Here is a 26,694-nt window from a genome sequence, read left to right as displayed (position 1 = left end):
TCAGTTAGCTTTTAGCAATAAAATAAACAAAATGTTACATTAGATTTGAAATGACAACCTCTAAACCATCCCCATCATTTTCCTTCTCTTCTCAGATGGGATGGCGGGCCAGATCAAAGGTTACCATGAGCTAACTTTGGATCACAGGCCCTAGTTTGGACATCTCTGGTATATTTAATCAATTAAAAAAAACCACACAAGTATGCATGTTGCCTCAAGCCAATACCTTACACTATGTATTGATATTTATTATAGTGTCCACGTTCAAGCAGAAAACATTACAAACATGCTTCCGTACTGATATAATACTCGGTTAAAAAAAAAATAATAATAATAATTATATATGTGTATATATATATATATATATATATATATATATATATATATATATATATATATATATATATATATATTTTTTTTTTTTTTAATTTAAAAAATTGAAAAAAAAATCCAGACTGACCTTCAACTTACCACGTATTTGCCCTCACGTGGTTACAAACCTTTATGAGTCTCCTTTTTTTATATTCTGAGGAATATTGGAAATTGGTAGGCTAGTCAATGACTTCCATAGTAGAAAAATACTGCTAGGAGTCTGATTTCCAACATTTTACAAAGTATCTTCCTTTGTGTTCAACAGACAGTGAAACTCGATAAGTGGAGGTTGAGTAAATGACAACAATTTCATTTTTTGGGTGAACTATCCCTTTAAGCAAAAGCACACACCATCGATTAACAACAACAAGGTCTTTAACTTAAAAGTTATTTTTAGATGAACTCCCCCGTGGACAAAATGAACTGGAATTTCTGAGGCAAATACCCACTTCCGTTTCTAGGTCATGGACTACAATATTGCCCTCCCACTCCAGCCCTGCCTCTTCCAGTGAGAAAGGGGGCTGTTCTTCACGCAGAAACCCGATCATCTGTCCCGTGTAGAAAAAAAAACATTAAAGAGAAGATCTCCTGCTTGGAAGTGCATTCAAGATCTGCTGCGAATCAAGCCCGAATAACTCAAAGATTACACCGACCATGGAAGATGGCAGGGAAACAGCTGCGATGAGAGAGGAAGAACGGAGGAAACGACAAATAGGTCTGCTACTGTATAACTATTGTTATTATTTAATGTCACGTGTTTGCACCGTTTTGTGCATTGCATATGCGTTACATTCATTTGACGTTAAACGATTTACCCATACAAGACATGTCTATATATTACATATATTTAAAGAGATTTAAAATGCATTTAAAAGTATGTAAACATTAGAAGCGCGTCAATGGTGCCCGTTTTTTTCATTAAGGTCCTTTATTATTGGTAGTGCATCATGGGTGTGTCTTCATATGCTTTTGTGCCAATCTGAGCAACAACGAGTGCTCATATTACCCTGACAACGGTTTAAAAAGTATTCTAGCATTGTGGTATTCAACAAGGATTTATAACAATCATTTGGTGTTTTGTTTGTTTTTGCCAGACTCTGAATTGAGCTCGAGAAATAATAAAGGTATTATTATTTTAAAATATATTTAATATAATATAGTACAGTGTTGTTTAATGTTTGAAGTAATGCAGTTTATTGTGGTGCAGTATTGTTTGGTATTGTGTGTAGTAAGTTACCCATATGAAAAAATACTATAGTAATGTAAAGTACTTGAATTAATCAGTTGTGGTGATTGTATAGTTGATATGGTAATACAATTATAGAAATATAAACAAATGACAGAGTACTGTAGTTTTTTTTCCATCTATAGGGTATAATATAACATTTCACCAACCTTTTATTGTAGTCGAAACAAGTTGTAAATACTATAATACAGTGCTCAGCATAATTGAGTAAACCCCATTTTGAAAATGAATATTTTTATCCATTTCTCAGTGAATACAGGTAATATATATTTGTGCATTTGAATAAAACAGATTTATTAAACAGATATATTTATTAGAATAATATTTTAGTCACAGAACCTTTAGAAATGGAAAGATAAATGTATTTAGAAATGTATTTAAATTCATGCAAAATATTGCAACAAACAATCACAAACTACAAAATTTCAACAAAATTATATAAATATTTTTGTTTATCTTGATTTTTCCTCTTTTTTAAAATTGGTATTCAGTATTTTTCTATAACATAAATTTGGCTGTACTAGTGTGTTGACCGTTATCGTAAGTTATTTTGTTAGATAAGCTCCAGATTTGGCTTCAGTACTGACTAAACTAACGTATATGCACAAATATAATATTGTAAAGCATCCTATAGAAAATATTAATTTAAATGAGAGATTTGTGAGGCGTCTACTCGTATATATTGAACACTGTATATGCTGTCTAATATACAGTTTACATTTTAGGGTTCAAAAAAACTATAGTATTGTTTTATATGGGAGTGTAGTATGGTATTGTATGATAGGTGTGGTATAGTAATAATAGTAAATTCACATTACTTGTGCCGAATAAAATATTATCCTTATGCAAAAAATTTGCAACAATTTTGAAGCAATCAAAATATATCGATTGATTTATAGACGAAGGACGAAACTTCTCAATTTAGTGTCTACATCATTTGTATGTAATGAATACATATTTAATAAATAAAATCACTCAATATAAGTTGTTACAGAAAACCTTTTTCTCATTTAGAACCATATTCTAATTCCAATGTTACAATATATTTAAAAATTAAACAACATTATTATTCTGACCTGTACTTATTGAAATGGGCTGGGCGATTTATCGAAATGTAATCAAAATCGACATTCATAATCGATCAAATTTGTCCAGGTCAATTTTTTCAATTACTTTCCCTACCATGTTTGGTCACGTGACCGCGCTCTGTTGCGGCTGATTTATATTTCTGTGTTGAGCGCACGCGTATGGTCCGGCGCAGCCTTCAAGCAGTCACGTTTGCATTACATTGGCGATGATTGAAAGCTGCGCCAGAGATGCCTTGAGACGGCATATTTCCATTACAATAAAATTACTATTTACATGAAAATATTTGTTTACAGAAGATTCAGTTAATGCACTGTTTAAAATATTATTTACAGGATATACAAGAGTTATTTTATTTAGAAGAGATACTGCTTAGTTTGTACTTTTAATATGAAAAAACATTATTTAAGTTAATTATTTTCACTTTTTTTACAAAAAAAAGTGACCGTTTTAGGCAATGTGTGTTTTAAATTTAGTTGTTCAATGTTGATGCTCAATACATAATCATAGATAGTAGATAGTATAATAAACTTATTTTAATATCAAGTAATGCACCCTTCATTCAAACATCTCTCACTTGTAATATGTGAGCACATTTACTGTATAAAACTTGTCAGTGAACTATGAGGGCAAAAAATAAAATAAATAAATTAAAAAATCATTCATTAATCATAATCGAGTTAAAATGTTTAATTAATCGAGATTTTGATTTTAGGCCAAATCGCCCAGCCCTATAAAATAATACTACATGTTTTTATATTTGAAGTGTTTGAAAATATACAGTATGGCTGACAAATTGGTAAAACCTGATCGTTTGATGGCATAAAACAATGATTTTAAATTAGAATGTATTATTTAATATTTTAAATCTGTAAAACGAGTCTTTTAAAAGTATAGTATTTAATATTTAAAATATTGTTTTTAATTCTAAATATGACTGTCATGATTATTTGGTATATAAACTATTGTTGTGCTGAATGGCATTTTACAAATACAAATCATATTTTACAAATCATATTTAAAAAAAAAAACATTCATGACATGGTCAGGCAAAATGAATAAATAAATTAATAAATTCAACAAGACATTCTAATATGGCAAATAAATGTAAGCTGTATTGTTTATAGTTGTGCTGCTTTTGAACGCGATTTGATTTGCAATGAACTCTGTCAAAAAGCATTCAGTTCAGGAGTTTGTTCAGATCATGTGGCTTGTGGTCAAAGATCTCATCTGTAATGCAATAGCCGTGAGGCCAGTACAAGGAAGAGATGATTTAATCATTCAACAATTACTGTGATCATTGTCCTGTTCAATGATCATATCCTAGCATTCAATCTTACTTTCCTTCGACTGTCACAGCAGTAATGTAATTTGTTCTTGATGTATTTGCATCTGCCAATGGTCATGTCTTATCCCTGATTAGAGAAGAAGGGCTTGTAGCCTAATGGTCTTATACTGTAGGCCACACACACAGTAGCTTACAGTTACGTTTCTCTATAGATCAATGGTGTCACACAGTTGATGATTCTCAAGGTAGGTGACATTTAAAAGCAAATAAATGGCAGTTCTGTTTGTTAAATTTGTTTGAAATCTAAGAAAGCATTCATTTGCATTCACTTGCGTGGCTTGATTTGATCAATGTGATTATGACGATTTCTTAAGTTTATCTTTTCAATACTGATAATGCACTTTAATGCATGCAATTCAGTTTGATGCTAAAATATTGTGATTTTTGCATCTTTGAACTCATTTAACTTTCAGTTTTATGAGGGTAATTGCGTTTTTTTTATATCTTTTTTTATTCTGTGGCGGTATAATGTGTGTATTTATATACATATTTGTTTTGCTTTTCAGCCTTGGAGGACACAGACAGTGACATTGGTTTGTGTGGATGGGTCCTGGTGATTTTTTCCATCCTGCTCACGTTGCTGACCCTTCCTCTCTCTATATGGATGTGCATTAAGGTACTTAGGGGTGGTCTTAATTAGTGTGATGTCATACAGCTTATGGTCAAGTGCTGTTTAACCCGGGGACGTACACCAGAACTCCAGAAGAATTTCTTTCTTTAAACCTTTGTCTATGGGGTTTTCCGTGGTCATGGAAAATGATTAAAATCTTTGAAATGTGTTTATATATTTACAAATTAGTCAAATACATCCAAAAAAATTATCTAAAATGTATATATTCTTCAAGGTCCCATAAAGTGCTTTGAAATTTTTTTATTTGATGTTTGACATAATCTCAAATGAAAAATTAAAAGAGGGTGGGACATATAATAGCTCCTCCCCTTTTAAAAAACAGCCAAATCATTTTGTTTTTATCAATGCTCTACCATTGACAGTGGTTGAGGTCAAGCCATAGACTGTAAAATATATGGATGTAGTATCCGTGACATCAACCATAGGTTTCTGAAGAACGCAAAAGAAGCTACAAGTAGGCGTGGCCAACCCTCATTTTGTTTGCGCGTCATCGCACAGACCAGGGGATACCAAACAAGGGCAAAGAGGCGGAGCTACAGACACATGCTGGCATTTTGCTTAGATGGGCTTTTCTTTGGGAGAAACGTTTAATACATTATTACCTGCGACTCGTTTGTGTTCTGACCACCTGGGCTTGGCTGTATACTATATCAATAAAGTGTTTAGACTTTTAAAAACAACGTTTGTAATACATTAAGCCACTTAACATTTTACTTATGCTGTTTTTCTACAGGAGGAAAACGCAAATGACTTCCAAATACTTCAAGTATAGTCTTTGTTAGTTAAATGCAAGGCTATTTATGAAATCCAGGCATAGCACTGTATGACAACGCTTCAGATGACTGTTCTAGAGCCTACAGCTAATCAATCTGTCAGATTCTTGAGTGAATTACAGTTCTAAAGAACATTATAAATGATCAATTATCTTAAGTAAAACAAATGCATTTATAGAGATGGTATATATGTATATAATTTCAATCACCTGGGAAATGGAGGCCACTTGAATGTTTTGTGAGCACAATTAAGTGCACAGCATGGCATATTATCTGAGAATTGTAGGAAATAATTCCAAAAGGCAACTGACTGTGTGAAGCCACATAAAACAAAACAAAAATACGATGTATATGCCAAGTTCAGCGGCTAATCAGCCGGAATGAAATGATGGCGACCAGCGAGACCTAGCTGTCACTCAAGTGGCCACACCCTTAATTATGCAGACTTAATATAACTTAATAAAAATGAATCAGATGAGTTATAAAAAAAAATCACCACCCTCACAGTTGTCATGAAGGGTAATACTAGCTATATGCACCAAAACCATATTTTGTACCAGGCTGTAAACATGTATTCATCAGCTGTAAAATTGGCCAATTTAGCATTGCAGTCAGTGAACATCTGGACTTCCTGGAGCCAGCCCCCGAAGGCCAGTCGATGAATTGCAGTTTCAGTTACTTCCGTATTGGCTTCACAAGGAAGAGCGGGAGGTTGCCGCTTGGGTCAAGCTCATCAAATGAAAAGCAAATAAGAAGTGTCTTGAAGAGGGTGGGGCATGCCAGATACTAGAGAGCGTTTGATTGGTCAAGATTTGATAAGAAAATGAAGGATAAAGTGACGTAAAAAATTTATTATCCATTTAGGCGAACGTGATAAACTGCAAGCTTTGGATGTTTAAATCAGTTTTATATTTTCTAAACGCGAATTTTGTCTCTGTTTTGGAACACACTAGCTTATAGATATCCTTAAAACTAACAGACTAAAACTAACATCTAATGTTTTTTAATTTTAATTTCACGGGACCTTTAAAAATAGTTGTTTTTGAGTCAAAATATAATTAAATGGGATCTCTTAAATACTGCAAGTCAATCTAGTCAGCATCACACATTTTTTATGTGCAAAATATTAGTTTTAAAGTCGATTAAAAATTATATTAAAAATATTTTAATTATTAGCTTTATTGAGGAACTTATGTTTTATATATAATTGAAGTAAACATGTAAGATTAAATATCTAACAATATCATCTAAAAATTGTGCATTTCAAAACAAATGTAATAATGCACAACTTTAAAATTATTAATCATATAGAAATGTCTGAGAAATTCATAAGTGCACAATTTATTTATTTTTATTATTATTATTATTTTCTTTTTTTTAGAATGCATATTTGTAAAAATCCACCTGGTTGTGCCAATCATTCCCTTATCTGTAAATCAAAAATTTTCTTGGGAAATTTGAAGCCTTATCTTTATCATCTTTATCTTTAAAGAGAAGATGACGAAAGCATGATAACGGTTGCCACGCAACATCTTAAGTATGTAATTGAGTGGTCTTTTTACCTTCGACTGTGTTAAACAGGTATAATCTAGCTCTTTTTATGAGATATAAATACTTCTTGTTTCTGCAGATAGTGAAGGAATATGAACGGGCAATTATCTTTCGCCTGGGACGCATTTTACGAGGAGGAGCCAAAGGACCAGGTAAAAGAAAATCAATATAATTTGATTGTTCTGATTAAATCACTGATATCATGTGATAAAAATTATCATCATCACCATCATCATTATCCCACTGCTATTTGTAAACGGTGAACACACTTGTGATGGTGTTATGTGTGTGGTTAAGTGTGATACTTTTTCCAGTCCCCTAGTTTGCATTTGTTTTGTGGCTGTTCACCACAATGCCTGCTTGTGACAAAGGCAAAAAATAAAAAAGCTTGCTCTGAGGAGAAACAGAAGTGATCTGTTTTACATTTCTGCTGACCTGAATAAACCACATTTTTTTCAAAGTCATGCTACTGTACATTCCGAAAAACAATAATCGTGCTCAAATGGAATAGAAACTGAACTATATTTCAAATATTGGTCTTTTGCAAAATATTATAGTATCTTGAAAGTGCCACATTTTATTTCAGGTGTTCGTTAGCACACCATAAACTTGCACAACTTAGTCTTCGTGTTAGAAAGTAAAAGTTATATAGAAAGGTGTTAGTGTCTTAGGTTGTAATGTCAGGTTAATCACAAACCTCACAACCAGATCAGTATTCTAGTCTTATAAAAAAAAAAAGATCAGATGTTTTATAACCATCCATTTTGTTTGTGGCCCTTTTACCATTCGGACACATTTTGTTGAGGATTTAGTATCAGGTTGTCGGGGCGATTTTGTGATTTGTTGATCAATTTATTCTTATGGATATTACATCTAAAAGAACTTAAGTTACTTGAGTCATGTTCCTTATTCCTGTGTTAATTTGACGTAATTCCCTATTCTTATTTCTCTCAACTGATCTGACCATGAAGCGTTTTTAGAAAAACATTCGTTGAAAGATTGTTGTGGCTTTATCCAACTCATTTTGTAATGCAAGTAAGCTCTTTTCTCCAAATATTTATTTATTTATTTGTTGGTATGGGTAAAATAATGACCGATAAAACTATTAGTGCAATGCTCAAACTGATTTTGCTGCTTGTTTAAACAACTTATTCAAAGTCAAACAACAGGATTCTTAAGGGTTTTTGGGGACAACTTAATTGTTTTATGTTCAGTTAATGTTTTTTTTTTTCAAATTCGTAAAAATGATTAAGTTAACTTAATCTATTCGTATTAAGACAACATAAGGAATTGTGTGGAACCCAGCATTAGTGTGTTCGCCAACCTGATTTCACCAAGTAGGACATGGTCCTGGATTAACATCCATGTTGATCCTGGAGCAACATTCCAATTAGCCAATCAGAATTAAGGAATATGTCTAAGTTGATGCTTATGGTTAGGTTTATGCTCTTCTACATGAATGTTATTCATTGTAATGCACTATTATTCCTCTCTGATTTTGGAAATAATTTACAGTTATGGTTGGGTTTAGGGGTAGGGAATAGCTATGGATTTTCAAACAAAAATGATGTTCCAGGATCAACGTAACTGTTAATCCAGGATCGCATCATACTTGGCAAAATCATGACGTGCTTAATGTGTTTATGACAATCCATTGATAATATGATAAGAAAATCGCAGTTTGAAGCAGCATAATGCCTGCTTTGTAGGGCTGAAAATCAGTAGAAGTAAATAAGAGACTGGAACAACTTACTAAGACACGATTGCCATGTCCAAGTAAGTGAACTTTCTCACAACATATTACACAACTATGAGAGGAGATTTGCATTTAATTATCAAATAAATAGATTCGGAGCTACAAATGCATGTAGTCACAAAAATTAAATGCCTTTTAAAAAGTATTAAAATGTCTCAACTTTGTGTAGCGCTTATGACTTCCAGAGGTCATTTCAATTCATTTTGAACGGATTGCTTCATAATGTAAACACTCATGTGGTTGAATCCATTCAAACAGTCACAAAGGTGGCGTCTCTAGTATGTACTTGTCCTAGCTGTGTTTTGGAATATGAATCCGCAGGGCTTTCCCTCCTGAAATGAACTGATGAGGCTTGTGTCTATTATTAGAGTTACTCCACTGACTTTATCCCTCCTATGACCCCAATGTCAACACAGGCTTATCACTGTAAGCTTTCTTTAGCAAACCTTTTCAATGCACTCAAAAAATGACCTTTGCTGCTTGTTTAAACTACTAATTTAAAATAAGTTGAATTGACACAATTCTTAAGTGGTTTTTGGTACAACTCACTTGTTTTATGTTTGGTCCACATAAATTTATAAAAACAGTTAAGTTAATTTAGTGGATTTGGGTTGGGACAGCATAAAGGAATTGTGTAAAACCCAGTGTTTTTTACAGTAACTTTTTGAAGCAGTTCAATATAAATGTAATACTTTAGTTTGGGTCTGAGAAGAAAGCTTGTTTCCTTGGTCTTCTTTTGAGGCAACTGGGGTCTGCAAACAATTAGCAGTGAACCCCTCCTCCACGGCTGTATTTAGGGCTGGAATGTGACTGGAATTTTCCACAGTGGAGTATACAAACCTCTGAAAGACTAACAAATCTTGATGGCTCTTTGGAAAACCTCCCAGATTTGTTTAGAAAGTGTAGGATGACAAATGGAAGATATTAATTACAACTAAAACATGGGCACACACACAAAGACGTGCTCTCTTGCATATTGCTACAAAAATAGAATTGGGATTGAGCCTTGGTGATGCAATAATCTTATTATGTAATATAATACTGTAATAGTTTTATCTGAACACAAAATAATTCATATTAAAGTATATTTTATAAAATGTTTAATATATAATTGATTTTATTAAAACGTAATGTAGTACGTTTTTTCTTCTAATTCAGTATTCAGTAGCAACAAAAAAAAATCCAATCCTGTAAAGTGATGTTAGTGTTCATTACTGTAGCTCATCAGAGCAGATGTCAGTGTGATCATTCATTACACTCATGAATGCAGTCAGATGATTCCAGTTAGTGGTGGATTGGAATTTGGCCGGTTGCCAGTTGTGCACTTATTCAAGATCTGCTCTGTGTTTCTGAGAGCTCCTGATCATTATGATGCTCTTTCTGCTGCTGATGCTCTTTCATCTGCATTAATTCTTCTGTTGTGTGTGTGTATTTTGTCTCACACAGGTCTATTCTTCATCTTACCGTGCACAGACAGCTTTATCAATGTGGACATGCGCACTATTACATTTGATATCCCGCCTCAGGAGGTGAGAAACACTACTCCTTGACATGAGCCTTAGTTTTATCTCATGAATAGCATCAGCTGAAAGGAGACGCACATCATTTTTATGATGTTATTACATTTGCTAAATAGTTGTGCAAGGACTACAGTGTACAGAGAGTATAAACAAGCCATCTGTAGACTTGTATCCCAACAAGTTTGGGCAAGCAGGTGGTTGGAGTGTTTGGTGAGCTGGTTTAGAAGTTTTGGTGGGCTGTTTCATGTCACTAGTAGTGCATAATTTACATGGCCCCTTTAAATGTTTTGTTATAGTCATACATACTGATTTGGTGCTCATTTATTAACCATACTCATGTATTATTAATGGTTCTTATAAAAATCAGAGCTACAAAGACATTTATTGTTTCGTAGTATTTTATTGTAAAAAAAGTGATTTCACATTATATGTGGGCAAAGATTAATCATGATTCATTTTATCCAAAATAAGAGTTTGTTTTGACATAATATATCCCCCCCTCTTCATTTTCCCCCCAATTTCTGTTTTATGGATTTTTTTCAACACATTTCTAAACATAATAGTTATAATAGTAACTCATTTCTAATAACTGATTTATTTTATATTTGCCATGATGACAGTAAATAATATTTTACTAGATATTTTTCAAGATACTATTATTCAGCTTAAAGTGACATTTAAAGGCTTAACTAGGTTAATTAGGCTAACTAGGCAGGATAGGGTAATTAGGCAATAAAAACTGTTTTTTTTTCCAGCCGAAATTAAAACAAATAAGAAAAAAGAAGAAAAAATATTATCGTAAATACTGTTAAAATTTTCTTGTAAATATTTAAAAAAGAAAAAGAAATTCAAAGCGGGGCTAATAATTCTGACTTCAACTGCATGTGTGTATTTATTTATTTATTTATTTATTTATTTATTTATTTATTTATTTATTTATTATGTATATGTGATACACTAATACACATACACACACATACATGAAAGCAACAATATACAAAACAATTGTGTTATATGTTTAAATGTTCATATATAAAAAAATTATCATTTACATAAATATTTTATATCTAAATATAAATAAGAAAAAAAATTATGAAAATTTCTTAAGCACCCAATAAAAAATGAATGAGAATTTATAATTATTTCTAATGCATGATGTGACCCTAAAGACTCAAGGTATTGGCTGGTAAAAGTTTGTCAGACAGTTTAATGTAAGTTATAATTGTATATATTTTCCATGTATGCTATTTCAAATAGTTTATTGTTATTTATTTTCTTTATTTTACTGTATTATTGATCAAATAAATTCAGTCTTAGTTATCATATGAAAAATAGATAAAAAAACACATATTTTTTGTTATTATTCCAAATGTTTGTCTGCCGGTGTAGTTCTCTTTTAGTTTGTTGTTGTTGTTGTTGTTGTTGTTGTTGTTGTTGTTGCAGAAACCCAGTTGTTCTTGATCAAATAATCTTCCTTGATTCATCCCCACAGGTGTTGACAAAGGACTCTGTGACAGTGAGTGTAGATGGCGTGGTTTACTACCGCGTACAAAACGCAACTCTGGCAGTCGCCAACATCACCAACGCTGACGCGGCCACTCGTCTGCTGGCACAAACCACTCTGAGGAATGTGCTGGGAACAAAGAACCTGGCAGAGATCTTGTCTGACCGTGAGGAGATCGCACACAGCATGCAGGTACCACATTAAACACACACAAACAATGCAAATAGAGATGACAGTTTACACAAATTCAAATAATGAATCACCTTTTAAATTAATGATCAATTGATGAATCATTGAGATTCAAGGGATAGTTCACACAAACATGAAAATTCTGTCATCATTTATTCAGCCTTTACTTGTTCTAAACCGTTGATTGAGTTGATTTCTTCTGCTAAACACAAAAGACGATGTTTTGAAGAATGTTGGAAACCTGCAGCCATTGACTTCCATTGTAATTTGTTTCTGCTATGGATGTCAATGTCTACCAGTTTACAGCATCTTTCAAAATATCTTCTTTTATGCAAGATGTATCTCCATCATTAATAAAATTAGCACTTCTTATGTGTATTGCCTCCTCTTGTTGAATCGCTGAATGCCTCCTTAATTGTAAGATGCTTTGGACAAAAGCGTCTGCCAAATGACTAAATGACCACTATGCTAAATGATTAAATGACTACTATGTGAATGTAAGATTACCTTAAACTTGATTCTCCCTCAAGTGGTCAGTGGTTTTAAACCTTTATGAGTTCCTTTGTTCTGCTGAACACAAAAGAAGAGATTTTGAAGAATGCTGGTTGCTGGCACCCATTGATTTCCATAGTAGGGAAACAAAATAACTAAATAAGTCATTGGGTGCCAGCTATCAGCATGTTTTTTGTAATATTTTCTACTGTGTTCAACAGAGGAAAGAAACTCAAATAGGTTTTAAGCAAGTAAAGAGTGCGAAAATTATGTCAGAATTGCTAATGCTGTCTACAAAGGATGTGGCAAAACACAACACCATAAGCTGCATAGTAAATCGATGCCCCATTCTGTTTCTCCAAGCACAGTAGTGGAGAGTTTTTAATAAACTTGTAAGTGTTGGTTTCACTTTTCTCTCGCATCTGCTGAACATTTTTGCATGTAAGCCTCATGTGTGTCAAAACTGCATATATTAGTGACATCATTGCTTCATCAATACATCAACTATGCATTTTGTAAATGGATATGATCAGGAGATCTTACACACTCATATTTATTGAAAGGGTAAAAAAAAATATTTGTGACTTGTGTAAGAATATTTTGACGATAAAACATATTTTAACAGAATGTGTAGTTTTACATTATATTAGAGAATGTTTTATTCACGAAATATTTTAAGGGAAATGTTTTAAAAGGTGTCTTCTGGGGGAATTTTAGAATATCATTAATCAGACTAAAAGATTGTATGTAATTCTTATCAGTGTTGTTATTGTTTTTGAATTAACAATGTACAGTGAATATTTATTAAGAAACTGATATGATTGTATGTTATATATGTAGGACCCCAGGAAGAATCTTGGGGATCCTGATAAATAAAAAATATATATATAGCCACGGGGGTTCAGGTGGTTCGAATGACCCACCCCCCACAGCCAAAAGTTATTTTAAAAAGTCCTTTTTAGTTATTTTATGTCATTTAAAAGAAAGAGAAAGAGAAGAGAAAGCAGACAGCAGCGTCATTGTTGCAAAGTATTGAACATATGTTCAAAAAGACTGCCAAACAGGGGAAGGCTAATGTTACATACTTTCTAACAGATTACAATCTGTCTTTACCATGAGGTTCTAGACTAACTGCCTGCATTAGCCGGGATGTCCTGTATATTGGGCATAATTGATTTGTCCCATGACTTCCCATTCCTTATTGTTGCCATAATATTTTTGGAAAATAACTGTCCAATGAAGGCATTATTACAAAGCAGAGTCTTCAGCCGTCAGCTGTCACTTCACAGCAAAAGCCACTAACCCAGTCATGTCCGTGTTATTGAGGCTGTTTACACCTGGGTCACTTCATTCATTTTAATCTGATCGAGATAAATCCAATCGCTTGGACTACGTCAGAAGGTGGTCTGGGACGCATTCCAGATGAAACTGGATGTGTCTAATCATTAGTTTTTAGACAAAATTCATGTAAATAATATAAATTATGACCTGGAGAAAATCTGACCTGTGCCTGCTTAGAAACACCTGTAGGTGCGCTTTTACAGCCAAACACACATAAAGTGCTAAATTAGCCTGTTTGAATATAAATCAGCTATTAAATATTCAAGCATGTGGTGCAAGAATGAACAACTACTAATACAATCTGATTATATCTTAAAAGTACTCTAAAAGTTAAAATAATTATCATCAATGATGTGCATATTGATTATCACAACACACTGCATTAAATTGCAATGAATTTCGCCATTTGTCAACCCCTACAGGAAGTCCCCATAAAAATGAAAAAATAACATGTAGTGTGTGTTTGGACTGATAAAATGTTGTATTTAAACTTCTTAATCACATATAAAATATGGGTAAAAAATGCAAAAAAAAACTTTTAGAGAAAAAGACCCCCCCCCCCTCATTTTACTAGGCTGATAACGGGCCTGTATATATATTAGTATGGTTTTGCCATTGAATATAGACAATGCTGAATAAATACATAAATTAATTAATTAATTAAAAATAAATAAATAAACTTTTCAACCATTGATAAGGAATATCGATTTAAACTAACCCTTTAATCGGTTGCATCCCAATACAAATGCGAGTTATTTAAAGGAATGGATCACCCTAAAACTCAAGTTAGACCCTCATCTCGAATTAAGTTGGTTTTGGGCAAGACCTTATTCCAGCAGACATTTCATATCTTCAGGCAGTGATTCACAGTAGCTCAGCCAAAATGTCGACTTATCCATCTCGACTGCAGTACTAATTCACACGTGGCCCGCCGTTCGCTCTGACATCCTTTACAAAACTGTGGAGAACATTGTTTATGGCAGGCACTCTTGGCAGTGTGCTTTAAACTTGTGGAGCTTGAGGCTTTGAGGATTCTCTGTTAGGGTTTGACTCAGTTTTTTTTTCTTCCTCAGTCTACACTGGATGATGCCACAGATGACTGGGGTATTAAGGTGGAGCGTGTGGAGATTAAGGATGTTAAACTGCCCCTGCAGCTGCAGAGAGCAATGGCAGCCGAGGCTGAAGCGTCCAGAGAGGCCAGAGCAAAGGTAATGGGCTTCGTTTGACATTTACTAAACGCTGCTGATATTCATTATAGGTTGAGAAAGATTAGCTAGTTAGTTTTTTTTCAGGTTAATGATTTATTAGCAGTCAGAAAGAGAATGGATTACATACAGTGGAAGTCAAAATTATTAGCCCTCCTGTTACATTTTTTTTATCCTTTCAAATATTTAACATGATGTTTAACAGGCCAAGGAAAATTTCACAGTATTTTCTATAATTTTTTTTTTCTTCTGGAGAAAGTCTTATTTCAATTAGTTTGGCTGGAATAAAAGCATGGTCAGTTTTTTTATGGTCAGTATTATTAGCCCCCTTCATTTTTTTTCTTTGATTGGCTTCAGAACAAACCCCAGTTATGCAATAGCTTGCCTAATTTGCCTATCTTGCTTAGTTAACCTAATTAACCTAGTTAAGTCTTTAAATTGCATTAAATTTAAGCTGAATTCCAGTAGCTTGTAAAACGAGGAGGAAAATGGTATGTAGTGTCATCATGGCAAAGACCAAAGAAATTAGTTATTAGGAATTAGTTATTAGAGAATACTTCAGTGTTGAAGGGAAAGATATCTGAGATGTATGCAATCTTAAGAGACCACACTGATTCTTCTTTAATCTCATTAAAAAAACTAATGTGAAAAAGACCTTGGTTGTAATGTAGGATGTTGTATACAAATGTGTATCTTTTTCATTTTCTAGTAACAAAATAATTGAACAAAATTACTCATTTATACAAAGAATATATTTGACCCCAGTTCGCCTCAGTAGGATATATTCCGGTGCATCGCCTTTATGTAACAGATGTAAGAAACATGCATTATGCATATTTTTTGGAACTGTAAAACTAAAATAAATGAGTTTTCTTTGATGGTCCTGGAAAAGAAGTATCACAAGACTCCTTTAATATATCTTTTTGGGGTAAACTTAAATGAGTTTCTTATGTATCTAGGAAATGTATTCTGTTAAACTGGAAACAGGAACTCCCTCCAACATTTGAATTTTATAAAAATATCCTAAATGACGAACTGCACTTGGAATATTTAACATACAGCTAAAAAACAAAACACACATATTTTTAGAAACCATTTTTATGAACCCTTTGACCTGTGTCTACATAATACCTATTGGTATTACACTGACACACCTGTTTTAATCTAGTAACATGAACTGGATTTGATGATGTACATGTTTTTATATTTGTATACTCGGATGCTACTTAATGCTGAATATTCTTTTTGTTAATTGTGCTGTTTGTTATATTGTAAAATGACAAATAAGTAATAATTTAAAAAAAGAAATTAGTTATTAAAACTAATATGTGGAAATATTTATATATTGTAATATTTATATATTATGGCAAAGATTTTTTAAAGAATAAAAATTTTACATCAGGGCTAATAATTTTTACTTTAACTGTATTTTACCCTGGACCACCTTTTTTTTGAAATTGAGATTTATACAGTACTCAAAAGCTGTATTAATAATATCTCCATTTATGTGTACTTTTTAGGATAGGACAATATTTGGGCGAGATGTAAAAATGTGAAAATCTGGAATCTGACTGTTCAAAAAATAAACAACTCACAGAGAAAATAACGTTTAAAGTTGTCCAGATGAACAGCTGTTCTAATGGATGTTATTACCTCTTTACGGAACCTGCAAATTCAGCCCTTTTTTGTTTGCTTGTTTTGGCGACATAATTTCATGCTTTATTAAGATAAGAAATAGTCTGTGTACACAAAATATTACCACTTCCTCTGTCTAAAAGAGCCTGCTCAAGCTGCTGTGTGTCTGCAGTAAGAACTGATGGGAATGTGTAGTCTTGATGGAATTCATGGATAACAATTTTACTTCCGTGTGTATTGTGTATCTTGCATGCATAATTGGACATGCACACCTAAACAAACTGCTAAATGGCTGATAAATGCTGATAAATGCAATTACATGCAATGCGAAATCGATGTTGGGCAAAAAACTACTGATTTTGATCTGATTTTAAGTTGTTTTTTGACCTTAAAAATCAATAAAAGAAATCTGGGTAACACATTTACATGACACTACACACACATATCAGCCTATTAAGCATAATTGGTTAAAAAACACGCATGTAAACACACACTTGTTGTCACATGATCCTTCAAAAATCATTCTAAGAAGCTGAATCGCTGCTTTATGAATTTTGATGAAAAAAAAAAAGCATGGAAACCATGAGATTTTACCATTGCACCGCAAAATTATGCAATTTTTGTCTTGTTTCTACTTTAAATATCTAAAAGTTCTTAAATCGAGACACATTTTCTAGACAAGCAAAAAATAATGTCTTCTTTTCAGTAATAAAATGCAAAATTAAGGGATTTTTTCCTTAAAACAAGCAATTAATCTTTGTTTTTCATTTTGACAGAAGATTATTTCGCTTTAACCATTGGCAGATTATTTAGCTTGTTATAAAGGAAAACTCAGTTCATTTGGATATATTATTTTAGAAAACATGACATTGTTTTGCTTGTCTAGAAAATGCTTCTTGATTTAAGAATTTTTAGATATTTAGACTAGAAACAAAAGCAAAAATTTCGAAGCAAGAAATGCATTTTTTGCAGCAGTACCATTCAAAAGTACCATTTAGAAAGCGTAATCTTTTCAAGGGTATATTAACTAGGACAAAAGTGACAGTAAAGCATTTTATTTACAATAAATGTTGTTATTTATTTTACCATATGCTTTGGGATAACATATATCCATAGATTTACCAATATTTGCTGGCAGAAATCACATAATAACATATATAATATAAATGTACCATATAGACCAAGTTATACGTGCGTTTTCTGAGGCAATACTACCAAAAAACTCTCTCTGGAAGCTGGAAGTGACAACTCCTTTCCTGTTTCTATATAGGATTTCCCTCTCATTTATCAGATGATTTATGTGAGAGCCTGTATTTTGACATTTCCAGCTGAAGATTCTGTGCTTCCCATAAAAATACATACATGCTCTCCGAAGAACATGGGAAAGGAAGTTTAATGAGTTTATTTTTGGTGCACAATTATTCTTCAGTGCTCCGTTCAGAGACACAAGAAGAATGTTTTGTTGAAAGCAATGCCCCTGCTTACATTAACCACACTGAGAGAAGCAGGAAACCACTGACTTGGTTAGTTTAAGTATAGATGGTTTACTGCATTAAATAAGTGGATGTTTACCACGTTTTATAAGATGCAGCATGAAGAATTCGTTCTCTGATGTCAAAGGTTTCAGTATTTTGGCACAAATTCATCTGTCGCTTTGTATACAGGATATATTCACAAAGCAAGATTAGCCAGATGCTAGTGTGTGGCATGACTTCATGATAAAAAGAACACTGCAAGAAAAAAAAATCTAAAAGGAGCAAGACAGAAATGAAACATGTCTTCGATTATATACAGATACAGTTTCACTTGTTGTCCAAATTTACAAAATTTACGCATTTTAAAAATGTTTTATTGCATTAATGTAAGATAAAGTAATAAATTATGCGAAATAATTTTAAATGGTTTGACTGCTAACACATTCAATGGCATGAGCTAAAAATAAACGTCACTATTGTTTGTTAATAAATTAATTATTTGAAAATGTTGAAATGATCATGTAAATTAAGTTTATTAAGGAATGTAGAATTATGTCTTTGTTAGTTTATTTTAACCAATGTTTACAATGTTAAAGAGATGGTCCAGAGTGTATTTTTAAGGCTTAGTTGTGTTTATAAGATGCAAATCCATGTGTGCTCATGCTTCATTCGTAAATAAATCATGTTATTTTTTTTTCATATATCTTACTTTGATTATCTACAGCTACTCTGCTAACATAAAAACATCATATTTCTTTGTTCCTCTGAAAGACCCGTCCTCAAGAGGCTCTGATTGGTCAGCTAACATAATGTGCTGTGATTTGCGTATCGGCTCCACGTCACCAGGAAAAGCATCATGCCTCCACAAGCACTGTGTAAATTCTGTCAGTCAGAGTATCTTTTAGCCGTATCAGTTTGAGCCTGAATCAGACAGAAAACTCATGCCTGCTCTCTAAAATAAAATCTGACAAGTGTCTTTCACATATATTCGAAATAAGAACGTGTAAATAATATGAAACGTTCACATGTCTTTTGCGAGTTGGTTATTTGAGATGTATAATGCAGGGAAAGCGGCCGCATAGAGAGACACTGCATCACTGCTGAAGGGGTTTGACAGATAAATATGAATTTGTAGCTAAATTAAAATGCTGCCAAACAGCATTTCCTTTTGTCTAAATCTTTGTTTATATCCTTGCTTAAACATACCGTTAATGATAGAAACTATGCATGTAATAGATCAATTTTAACAAATAAAAATACCTACAGGTTGTGACTCACAATCCACAGCTTCTTCTATTATGGTTGGAGCTGCTCCTTCTTTGAGGAGTTTTTAGCTGAATCCAGCACTGAACTAGGAGAGATTCTGGAAGCTCTCCTTTGTCAAATGCTAGCTATATTTTTTTATAATTCTCTGGAACATAATTACAATTAAGCTGTAAGCACATCTCTCTTTGTGTCATGAGTCCAAATGCAGTAACAGAAGAAGCTCTGTGGAAATAGCAGCACTTGGAAGGCATTTTAGCTTTTTGTACTATAACATACAGCACCTCTGGCCAGGCCCCTTCGCTGCGTGGGGTGTATGCATGTGGTGAATGCGCGTACCCTGAAGTGTTTGTGATCTCACTAACCCGAATGTATTTTTTTTGTAGTCCCCAAACTTCGTTCTCTGTAGGCTTTGCTAAGCTAACTCTTTAAAAGCTGATGTCTCCAATGTTGTTTATGTTCACGCAGTTACGTTACACATCAACTAAAGTTTAAAATATGATATCGTAATGGACCACTCCTTTAACATATTATGTTAGTGTTGTAATTTTTTCTTTTCTTTCTTTCTTTCTTTCTTTCTTTCTTTCTTTCTTTCTTTCTTTCTTTCTTTCTTTCTTTCTTTCTTTCTTTATTTCTTTCTTTCTTTTTCTTCTTTCTTTCTTTTTTCCCTACACATTTTTGGCTAGATTTTATTTTGATCTGTTTGCTTGTTAGCCAAATACAGTTATTATTCAACAGAAAATAAAAATTTAAACAAGTTTACCAAAATAGGCAAAAATTTATCCATTTGTTTCTGTCCGGTTTTAAATAATATAGAAGCATAGTTCATTATTAGTTTGTATTAATTATTATAATTATCTAAGTTAAGAATGAGACTTCATTATAAAATCTTACAAGTTTTATTTATTTGACTTTTTTATGAATTTAAGGCAATTTTTAAAATGTTTATATTTATTTAATAATTATTATTATTATTATTGTTATTATTTTGTTTGTCAGGAACCGTTCATTATTAACAGAAAAAAGAATCTAAAATGGAGGCCAGTTCTTCAATATTGAAAAAATATTTAGAATCCAGTTCTACACTAAAAAATTATGACAAAATGTCATGACAATAAGTGTTTATTGTCTAAATAATGAAATTCTTAATGAAATTATTTTAATAAGCTAATCCAGTTTAAACTATAAATCAAACACTTCATACTTAGTATATTTAATCTGTTAGTTGAGGTGACTAGAAAAGTTGATTTGATTCAACAAATTTAGGCAACAGTATTTTATATAGCCTAAATATCTTAGATCTTAATCTAGATCTTAATATCTATGCAGTATAAGATGACTACAGAATGTAGATAACTAATTTAATCCACATATTTTTTCCTTATTTTTAAATGTTGGCTGTTTAACCTGTTTTTTTTTCTGTTTTTTTTTTTATTTTTTTTTGTGGAAAAACTCACATAATAGGTACACAGATTATCTAACACAAAAAAGTAGTCTAATATTCATCAGTTTTATATATGTATTTATTTTGTGGCCAGACATCTACCTCCTAAAGCATTAGATCACTTACAGTGAAGGTACAATTTAAAAAGACAAACAGAGGGCATCAATGTGAAACTAGTGTAATGTTCTGGAAGTTTTGTGTGGTGTCTGAGGTTTTCTAAATTGGCCTCATTTCCCTGCAGGTGATCGCTGCTGAAGGAGAAATGAATGCGTCACGTGCTCTGAAGGAGGCCTCTCTGGTGATCGCAGAGTCTCCGTCTGCTCTACAGCTGCGATACCTCCAGACCCTCAACACCATCGCTGCTGAGAAGAACTCCACCATCATCTTCCCTCTGCCCATCGACATGATGCAGTCCTTCCTGAAGCACTGAACGCTTACACACACAGACGCAGCCATGCACAGATGAACAGACTGAAGGTTATGTAACATGCACTCGTGTGAGGATAATGTACTGCAGGGGTCCAGAAGTCTGAGGAGTCTGCTATCCTGTGTCCTGGATTTGGTGAAAAATGAGACACTAAATTTAGTAATTAGATTAGGTTTGTTGGTTTTTAATCGAATATAAGAATTGCTAATCATGTGACTTTACAAAATGGCGGAGGTCAAAAAGTCAAATCCCGAAATTCATATACGTACACTACCTTTTAAACCTTCTAAGGCTGCATTTATTTGATCAAAAATACAGTAAAACCTGTCAAATTTAAATTGGAATATAGTATTGAATGTAGTTTAAAATGTAAAGCCTGTGTACAATACAATTTTACGATGTTCATTTTGCTAGCGCACATTGTTGGTTTTAAGGTGAACAAATAATCTGTGCAAGTTAATCCCTTGAAAAGAAAAGTTTACTCTGGTAATCTTCAATCAAAGTCCGACCATTTTCTTCCATATTTGAAGTGGCGGTCTTTCTCTGTTGACGTCAAACTGACAGCTTCATCCACAATATTTGTAACCACGCCCCTCTTACCATTAGTTTGCTATGAGGGAATGATGCGCTAAAAGAAAGCCCCGCCTCCTACTCAATATTCAGTTTCAGTTAAAAGTACATTAACATACTAAAATAAAAAGCCTCAGCAACTTACTATTGAAGTGGGCTTTAAAGTAGAAATTTTAGCATCATTATTGTCACAGAATTGTTCACAATCATATTAAAAGGAATATTCTGTTTTATTATCAGTTATTTTTAGTAATAGGCTTTTTTTTTAAACAATAATAAATGATGCAGATTCTAAACTTTGGACTGGTAGTGTATATTCAGTTTAACCCTTTTTCCTCCAGTCATCATTCTGAATATATTTTTCATGTTTTCATTAGTGGTCTCAGACTTTTGGACTCCACTGTGCATGTAAAACACCCACACCCCCCTCTTTATTTAGATGTGTAATCCTTCTCCCTTTTTCTGAAGGAAATTTGATACAATATATGAAGGATAGTCATAAAAATCCTCCATTAAATAAGAAACTGACTGCACAACATTTTCTGCCATTTGTTTTAAACTTTCAGCATGGGTTTCATACTAATAATTGGATTTAAAGTATACAGATCTAAGACCATGGGATTAAAAAAATATATGTTTTTGTAACTGTTACTTCTCACAATTTTTTCTTTTTTCCAAACACAGAACTTGTCATATTTTAAACTTTAATACTTTTTTTCACAATTCATTTTTTACTTGCAATTTCAAGTTTACAAATAACAATTCAGATGTTTTAATCTCACATTTTGCAGCTGTTATAAATTTCGCAAGTTGTGATTTGCGATATGGAAACTTTTTTAAAGCAATTAACACATATTTTTTCCTCACAATTCTCAGTTTATTTGTCACAATTTAGACATTTTATCTGAACCTAGATTTATGAGAAACTTACGGTGGCCGAGAGAGCTTAATGTGCAGCAATTTAAGAAAACACATGCAGTTACAAAAAAAAAAAACACTAGCAAACTAAGAAAAGATCTTCATTCGTTTGACAGGACGTGTTGCAAATCGTCACAATGCAAACACATTAATAAAACACACTGCATTGTCTCACAAGACAAACAAATTAATAAAACGTGCTGTTTTTTCTCACAACACCAAGAATTTACGAAACCGCGCTGCATTTTTCCACAACACGACTAAAATGTTTCAAGGGGACCTAAAAGCAACTGACTATGCCATGACTATTGCTCAGAGAAGTTGTAGGTGAACACTTTCAAATAGCACGGAACACAACGGAAATGTTTCAAGAAGACCCTCAAACATGACAGACCCGGCTATTTAGGTTATGGTTATTTAAGATAATAAAATACATAAGACTAGGGATTCAACATGTTAAAATAAACAAACAAAAAACTCACCTCTCGAAGATCACAACCTCACTGTGCAATAGTCACAGCACAGCGGCGTCCGTCACGTTTTAGGGTGAAACATTTCCGTCGGGTTCCCATGTTTTTGCAAGTGTTATGAGAAAATGCAGCGCGTTTTCGTAAATTGCTTGCATTGTGTGAAAATGCAATGCGTTTTTTGAATTTGTTTGCATTGTGAGAAAATGTAGTGCATTTTTTTAAGTGTTTGCATTGTGAAAAAATGCAGCGTGTTTTACTAATTTGTTTACATTATGTGAAAGTGTAGCACATTTATAAATGTTGTGAGGATTTGCAGCATCGGTGCTGTCAAACAAATGAAGATCTTTTCTTAATTTGCTGGCGTTTTTTGTAACTACACGTGTTTTCTTAAATTGCAGTACGTTAAACTCTCTCGGCCACCATCTCAAAACCCAAATTTGGGAAATAGACAAATTCAGACTTGAAATTATACTCCCAAAATGTATTTATTTCTTTTAATTGTGAGTTAATCTTGCAGGTAAATCTTTTAGCAATTCTGACTCCAAATTGTGATATAATCTGACAAACTCCACACCATATAATTCAAAATTATAAACAAAAGATCTCTGGTTGTCATAATGGTAATAGTGGGATTCAGACCAGAGCTGATTGATATTTGAAATGATGAATAATGCAAAAAAAATCTTTCTTTTTTGTTTGATAGTTAATTAAACACCTCCTGTGCATATGAGTGCATGTGCAGGTGTGTGTGCGTGTATGCGTGTGTTTTCAGCATATGTAACCTAACCTGCTTGATTGCCAAATAGATAACAAACCGTCTGAAAAATATATATGAATAGTATCGGGTGTCACGGGACGAAACTGACAGCAACGCTTATTGTGCCTACAGGTTCACTTTCACAAACCTTTATTAACGCTGACTGTCAATGCAAAAGCCTTAAGCCATATCAACTTCAATTACTCCATCAATATTTACAGGTTTACATCATGACGGTTGATATTTAAAACCATAAATAACATCCTGTTTATCACTTGGTTTTGATCTTAACATTTCATGCGAGACATTTTAATACATGCAATCTAATGTTTTTACTTGCCGAAAACAAAATGAAGGCTATAGAGGTCAATGTTTGTGCTGTTTTAAATTTCCACGTATGGGATTATGAACTTTTCAAAGATGTGAATGAATTGCAGTGCTGCTTAGGACTGTTTATTGTTTCAGTGATTTTCCATATGTTTGTATTCTCTCATCAGTCTGTCACAATTCTATACGTATATAAAATATCTTTCTTCTGTCTTATTGTAACTGATGGATGTGAAATAACACCTGATGTTTTGCCAACTCACTTTTATGTACATGGTGACATTGAATGTTTTTTTTTTTTACAGTTTGTACTGTATTTTTATGCCTGTCATATATTTGACTGTCCCATTCCTGTCACTAAATCATAACGTGTGATGTCGTTACATAAAAATACATAAACTTTAAACAAAGCTGTTAATGTTGTTGTTGCAGTTCTTGATCTGTGAAGCTGGAAAGCTTTTGTGATTGTGGTTATAAGATGTAAAACTTTTTGAATTTGTATTTATTTATTCTTATTTCAGGTACTGAAGGATTTGTGAAAGCAGCAAAAGTTTGGAATAACCCTTTTAAATACGTTGTTACACATGTTGTCAGCAATTTTCAAAGGCAACCATTGCATGATGAGGATTTTAAAACATTAACTGATATTTACTGGATGTAAGGGGCCATATGTAGAGTATAGGACACAAACATGAAGTACACTGTAAAAATGCTGGGTTCCACAAGTCCTTCCTGTTGTCCCAACACAAATTGATTAACTTAGCTTAATTGTTTTTGCAAATTTAAGTGGATTGAACATAAAACAATTAAGTTGTCCCCCTAAATGTCAAGAATTGTATTGATTCAGCGCATTTTAAATAAGTAGTTTGAACAAAAAGCAAACATACATTTTTTGAGTGTATAATTTGGGCTGTAACCATAGTTTTATACACTCAAGAAATGATGTTTGCTGTTTGTTCAGACTACTTATTTAAAATGAGCTGAAACAACACAATTCTTCCTTTTTTTGGGTTGGGTTCAACTTAATTGTTTTGTTCAATCCACTTAAATTTGTAAAAACTAATAAGATAACTTAATTCTTTCATGTTGTCGTGTGTTACCCATCACTATTACAGTGTAATTTGAAAAGAAACAAGACATTTACTACTGAAAATATGACAAATAAAACAGTGAGAGGATGAAAAGATACACACTAATCTATTTTATGAATAGACATACAAGACAGAAATACTCAACAATGATGAATCTTTGTAGTTGTTTGACTTAAAATAATAATATTATACTTTTAAGTTCATATGTTAATAATTCTTTAATTGAGCTCTTCAAAATAAACAGCAAGGTTGCTTTTTCCATTCAATCAGAAGTTAATTTTGAGGCCTTCAGCAACCAGATTCCACTCAAACATTCTGATTATGAAAATGAAAGTCACCTTTAATAGATATGGTACACTGGAACGTATAAAATTGTAATGGCAAATTGACTATGAATGGACTGAGAAATACTATGCTGCTCAAAAAGTCTTGAAGTGCCCTCTGTCCCACTTTATATTAAGTGGCCTTAACTAATATCTATTTACACTGAAATTAACAATTTATTACAATGTAGTTATTGTGCAAATACATGCTTTTACAATGTACTTATGCGTGATTAAACACCTGCATGTAATTACATCAGTAATTACTGTTGACCATGCTTTACACTTTAACCCACCACCAAACCTGTCCCTAAATCTACCTGTATCCCACCTAAGAGCACCACAAGTACATAGTAGTTAAGGCCACTTCTTATAAAGTGAGACCGCGCCCTTTCTCTGTAAAACGATGTCATTGTATACTAAGCATGACCAGCTGTGTTTGGATTACTGGTTTACTTTCAGCCATGGATATGTTACTTACACATATTCGATTTTTAGTCTTTTGCTGATTACACATAGCCAGTAATTTAATCTAGATTCTTTTTTTGTTTGTTTTGTTTTTTCGAGATTACCAGACTACCTTTGGATTACATGTGGAGTGCTAGATTACTTTAAGATTACATTTGACCTAACTTGCCTATTCTTGCTTTGATTTATCTCCAAATAAAATATAAACTGATAATTAATTCACTTAGCTATTTTATATTAATTTTCAAAAGATAAATGAAACACTGTAGATTTTTTAGGTAAATTCAGAAATTGTTAATTATGAATATTAGAATCTAGACTTTGATTAAAATGTCCTTTTAGTTTTATTACCAGCCAGTATTCTTCTCCCTCTTTTTTCTTGTTTTCTATCATTTCTAATTTTAATTTATTTTATGTTTTCTATGACATAAAAGTTTGCTAGTGTGCTATTCCAAACACAGACAATGACTAAATCTAAATGGCATTGTAGGATGGAACATCCAAATGAAGAG

General features: G+C 32.7%; 1 protein-coding gene across 4 annotated transcripts; it reads left to right on the top strand.

Annotated features, from left to right (window-relative positions):
• Positions 1-890: 890 nt before the first annotated feature.
• On the top strand, positions 891-22,816 carry stom (stomatin). 4 transcript variants are annotated; one of them, XM_056446345.1, is made up of 9 exons: positions 891-1,087; positions 1,467-1,496; positions 4,205-4,237; positions 4,559-4,668; positions 7,087-7,159; positions 10,210-10,292; positions 11,776-11,979; positions 14,883-15,017; positions 21,073-22,816. In XM_056446345.1, exons 1-9 carry the CDS (start codon positions 1,027-1,029, stop codon positions 21,259-21,261), a joined length of 918 nt encoding a protein of 305 aa, XP_056302320.1. In that variant the 5' UTR covers positions 891-1,026; the 3' UTR covers positions 21,262-22,816. The 4 variants fall into 4 exon arrangements, with proteins under 4 accessions (XP_056302320.1, XP_056302321.1, XP_056302322.1 ...); XM_056446346.1 differs by lacking the exon at positions 1,467-1,496; XM_056446347.1 differs by lacking the exon at positions 4,205-4,237.
• The last annotated feature ends 3,878 nt before the right edge of the window (positions 22,817-26,694 follow it).

Source organism: Danio aesculapii, chromosome 21 (assembly GCF_903798145.1).
Source record: "Danio aesculapii chromosome 21, fDanAes4.1, whole genome shotgun sequence".
Classification (NCBI taxonomy): domain Eukaryota; kingdom Metazoa; phylum Chordata; class Actinopteri; order Cypriniformes; family Danionidae; genus Danio; species Danio aesculapii.
The sequence above is the reverse complement of the archived record's forward strand: the minus strand, read 5'-3'. Positions and strand labels throughout refer to the sequence as shown.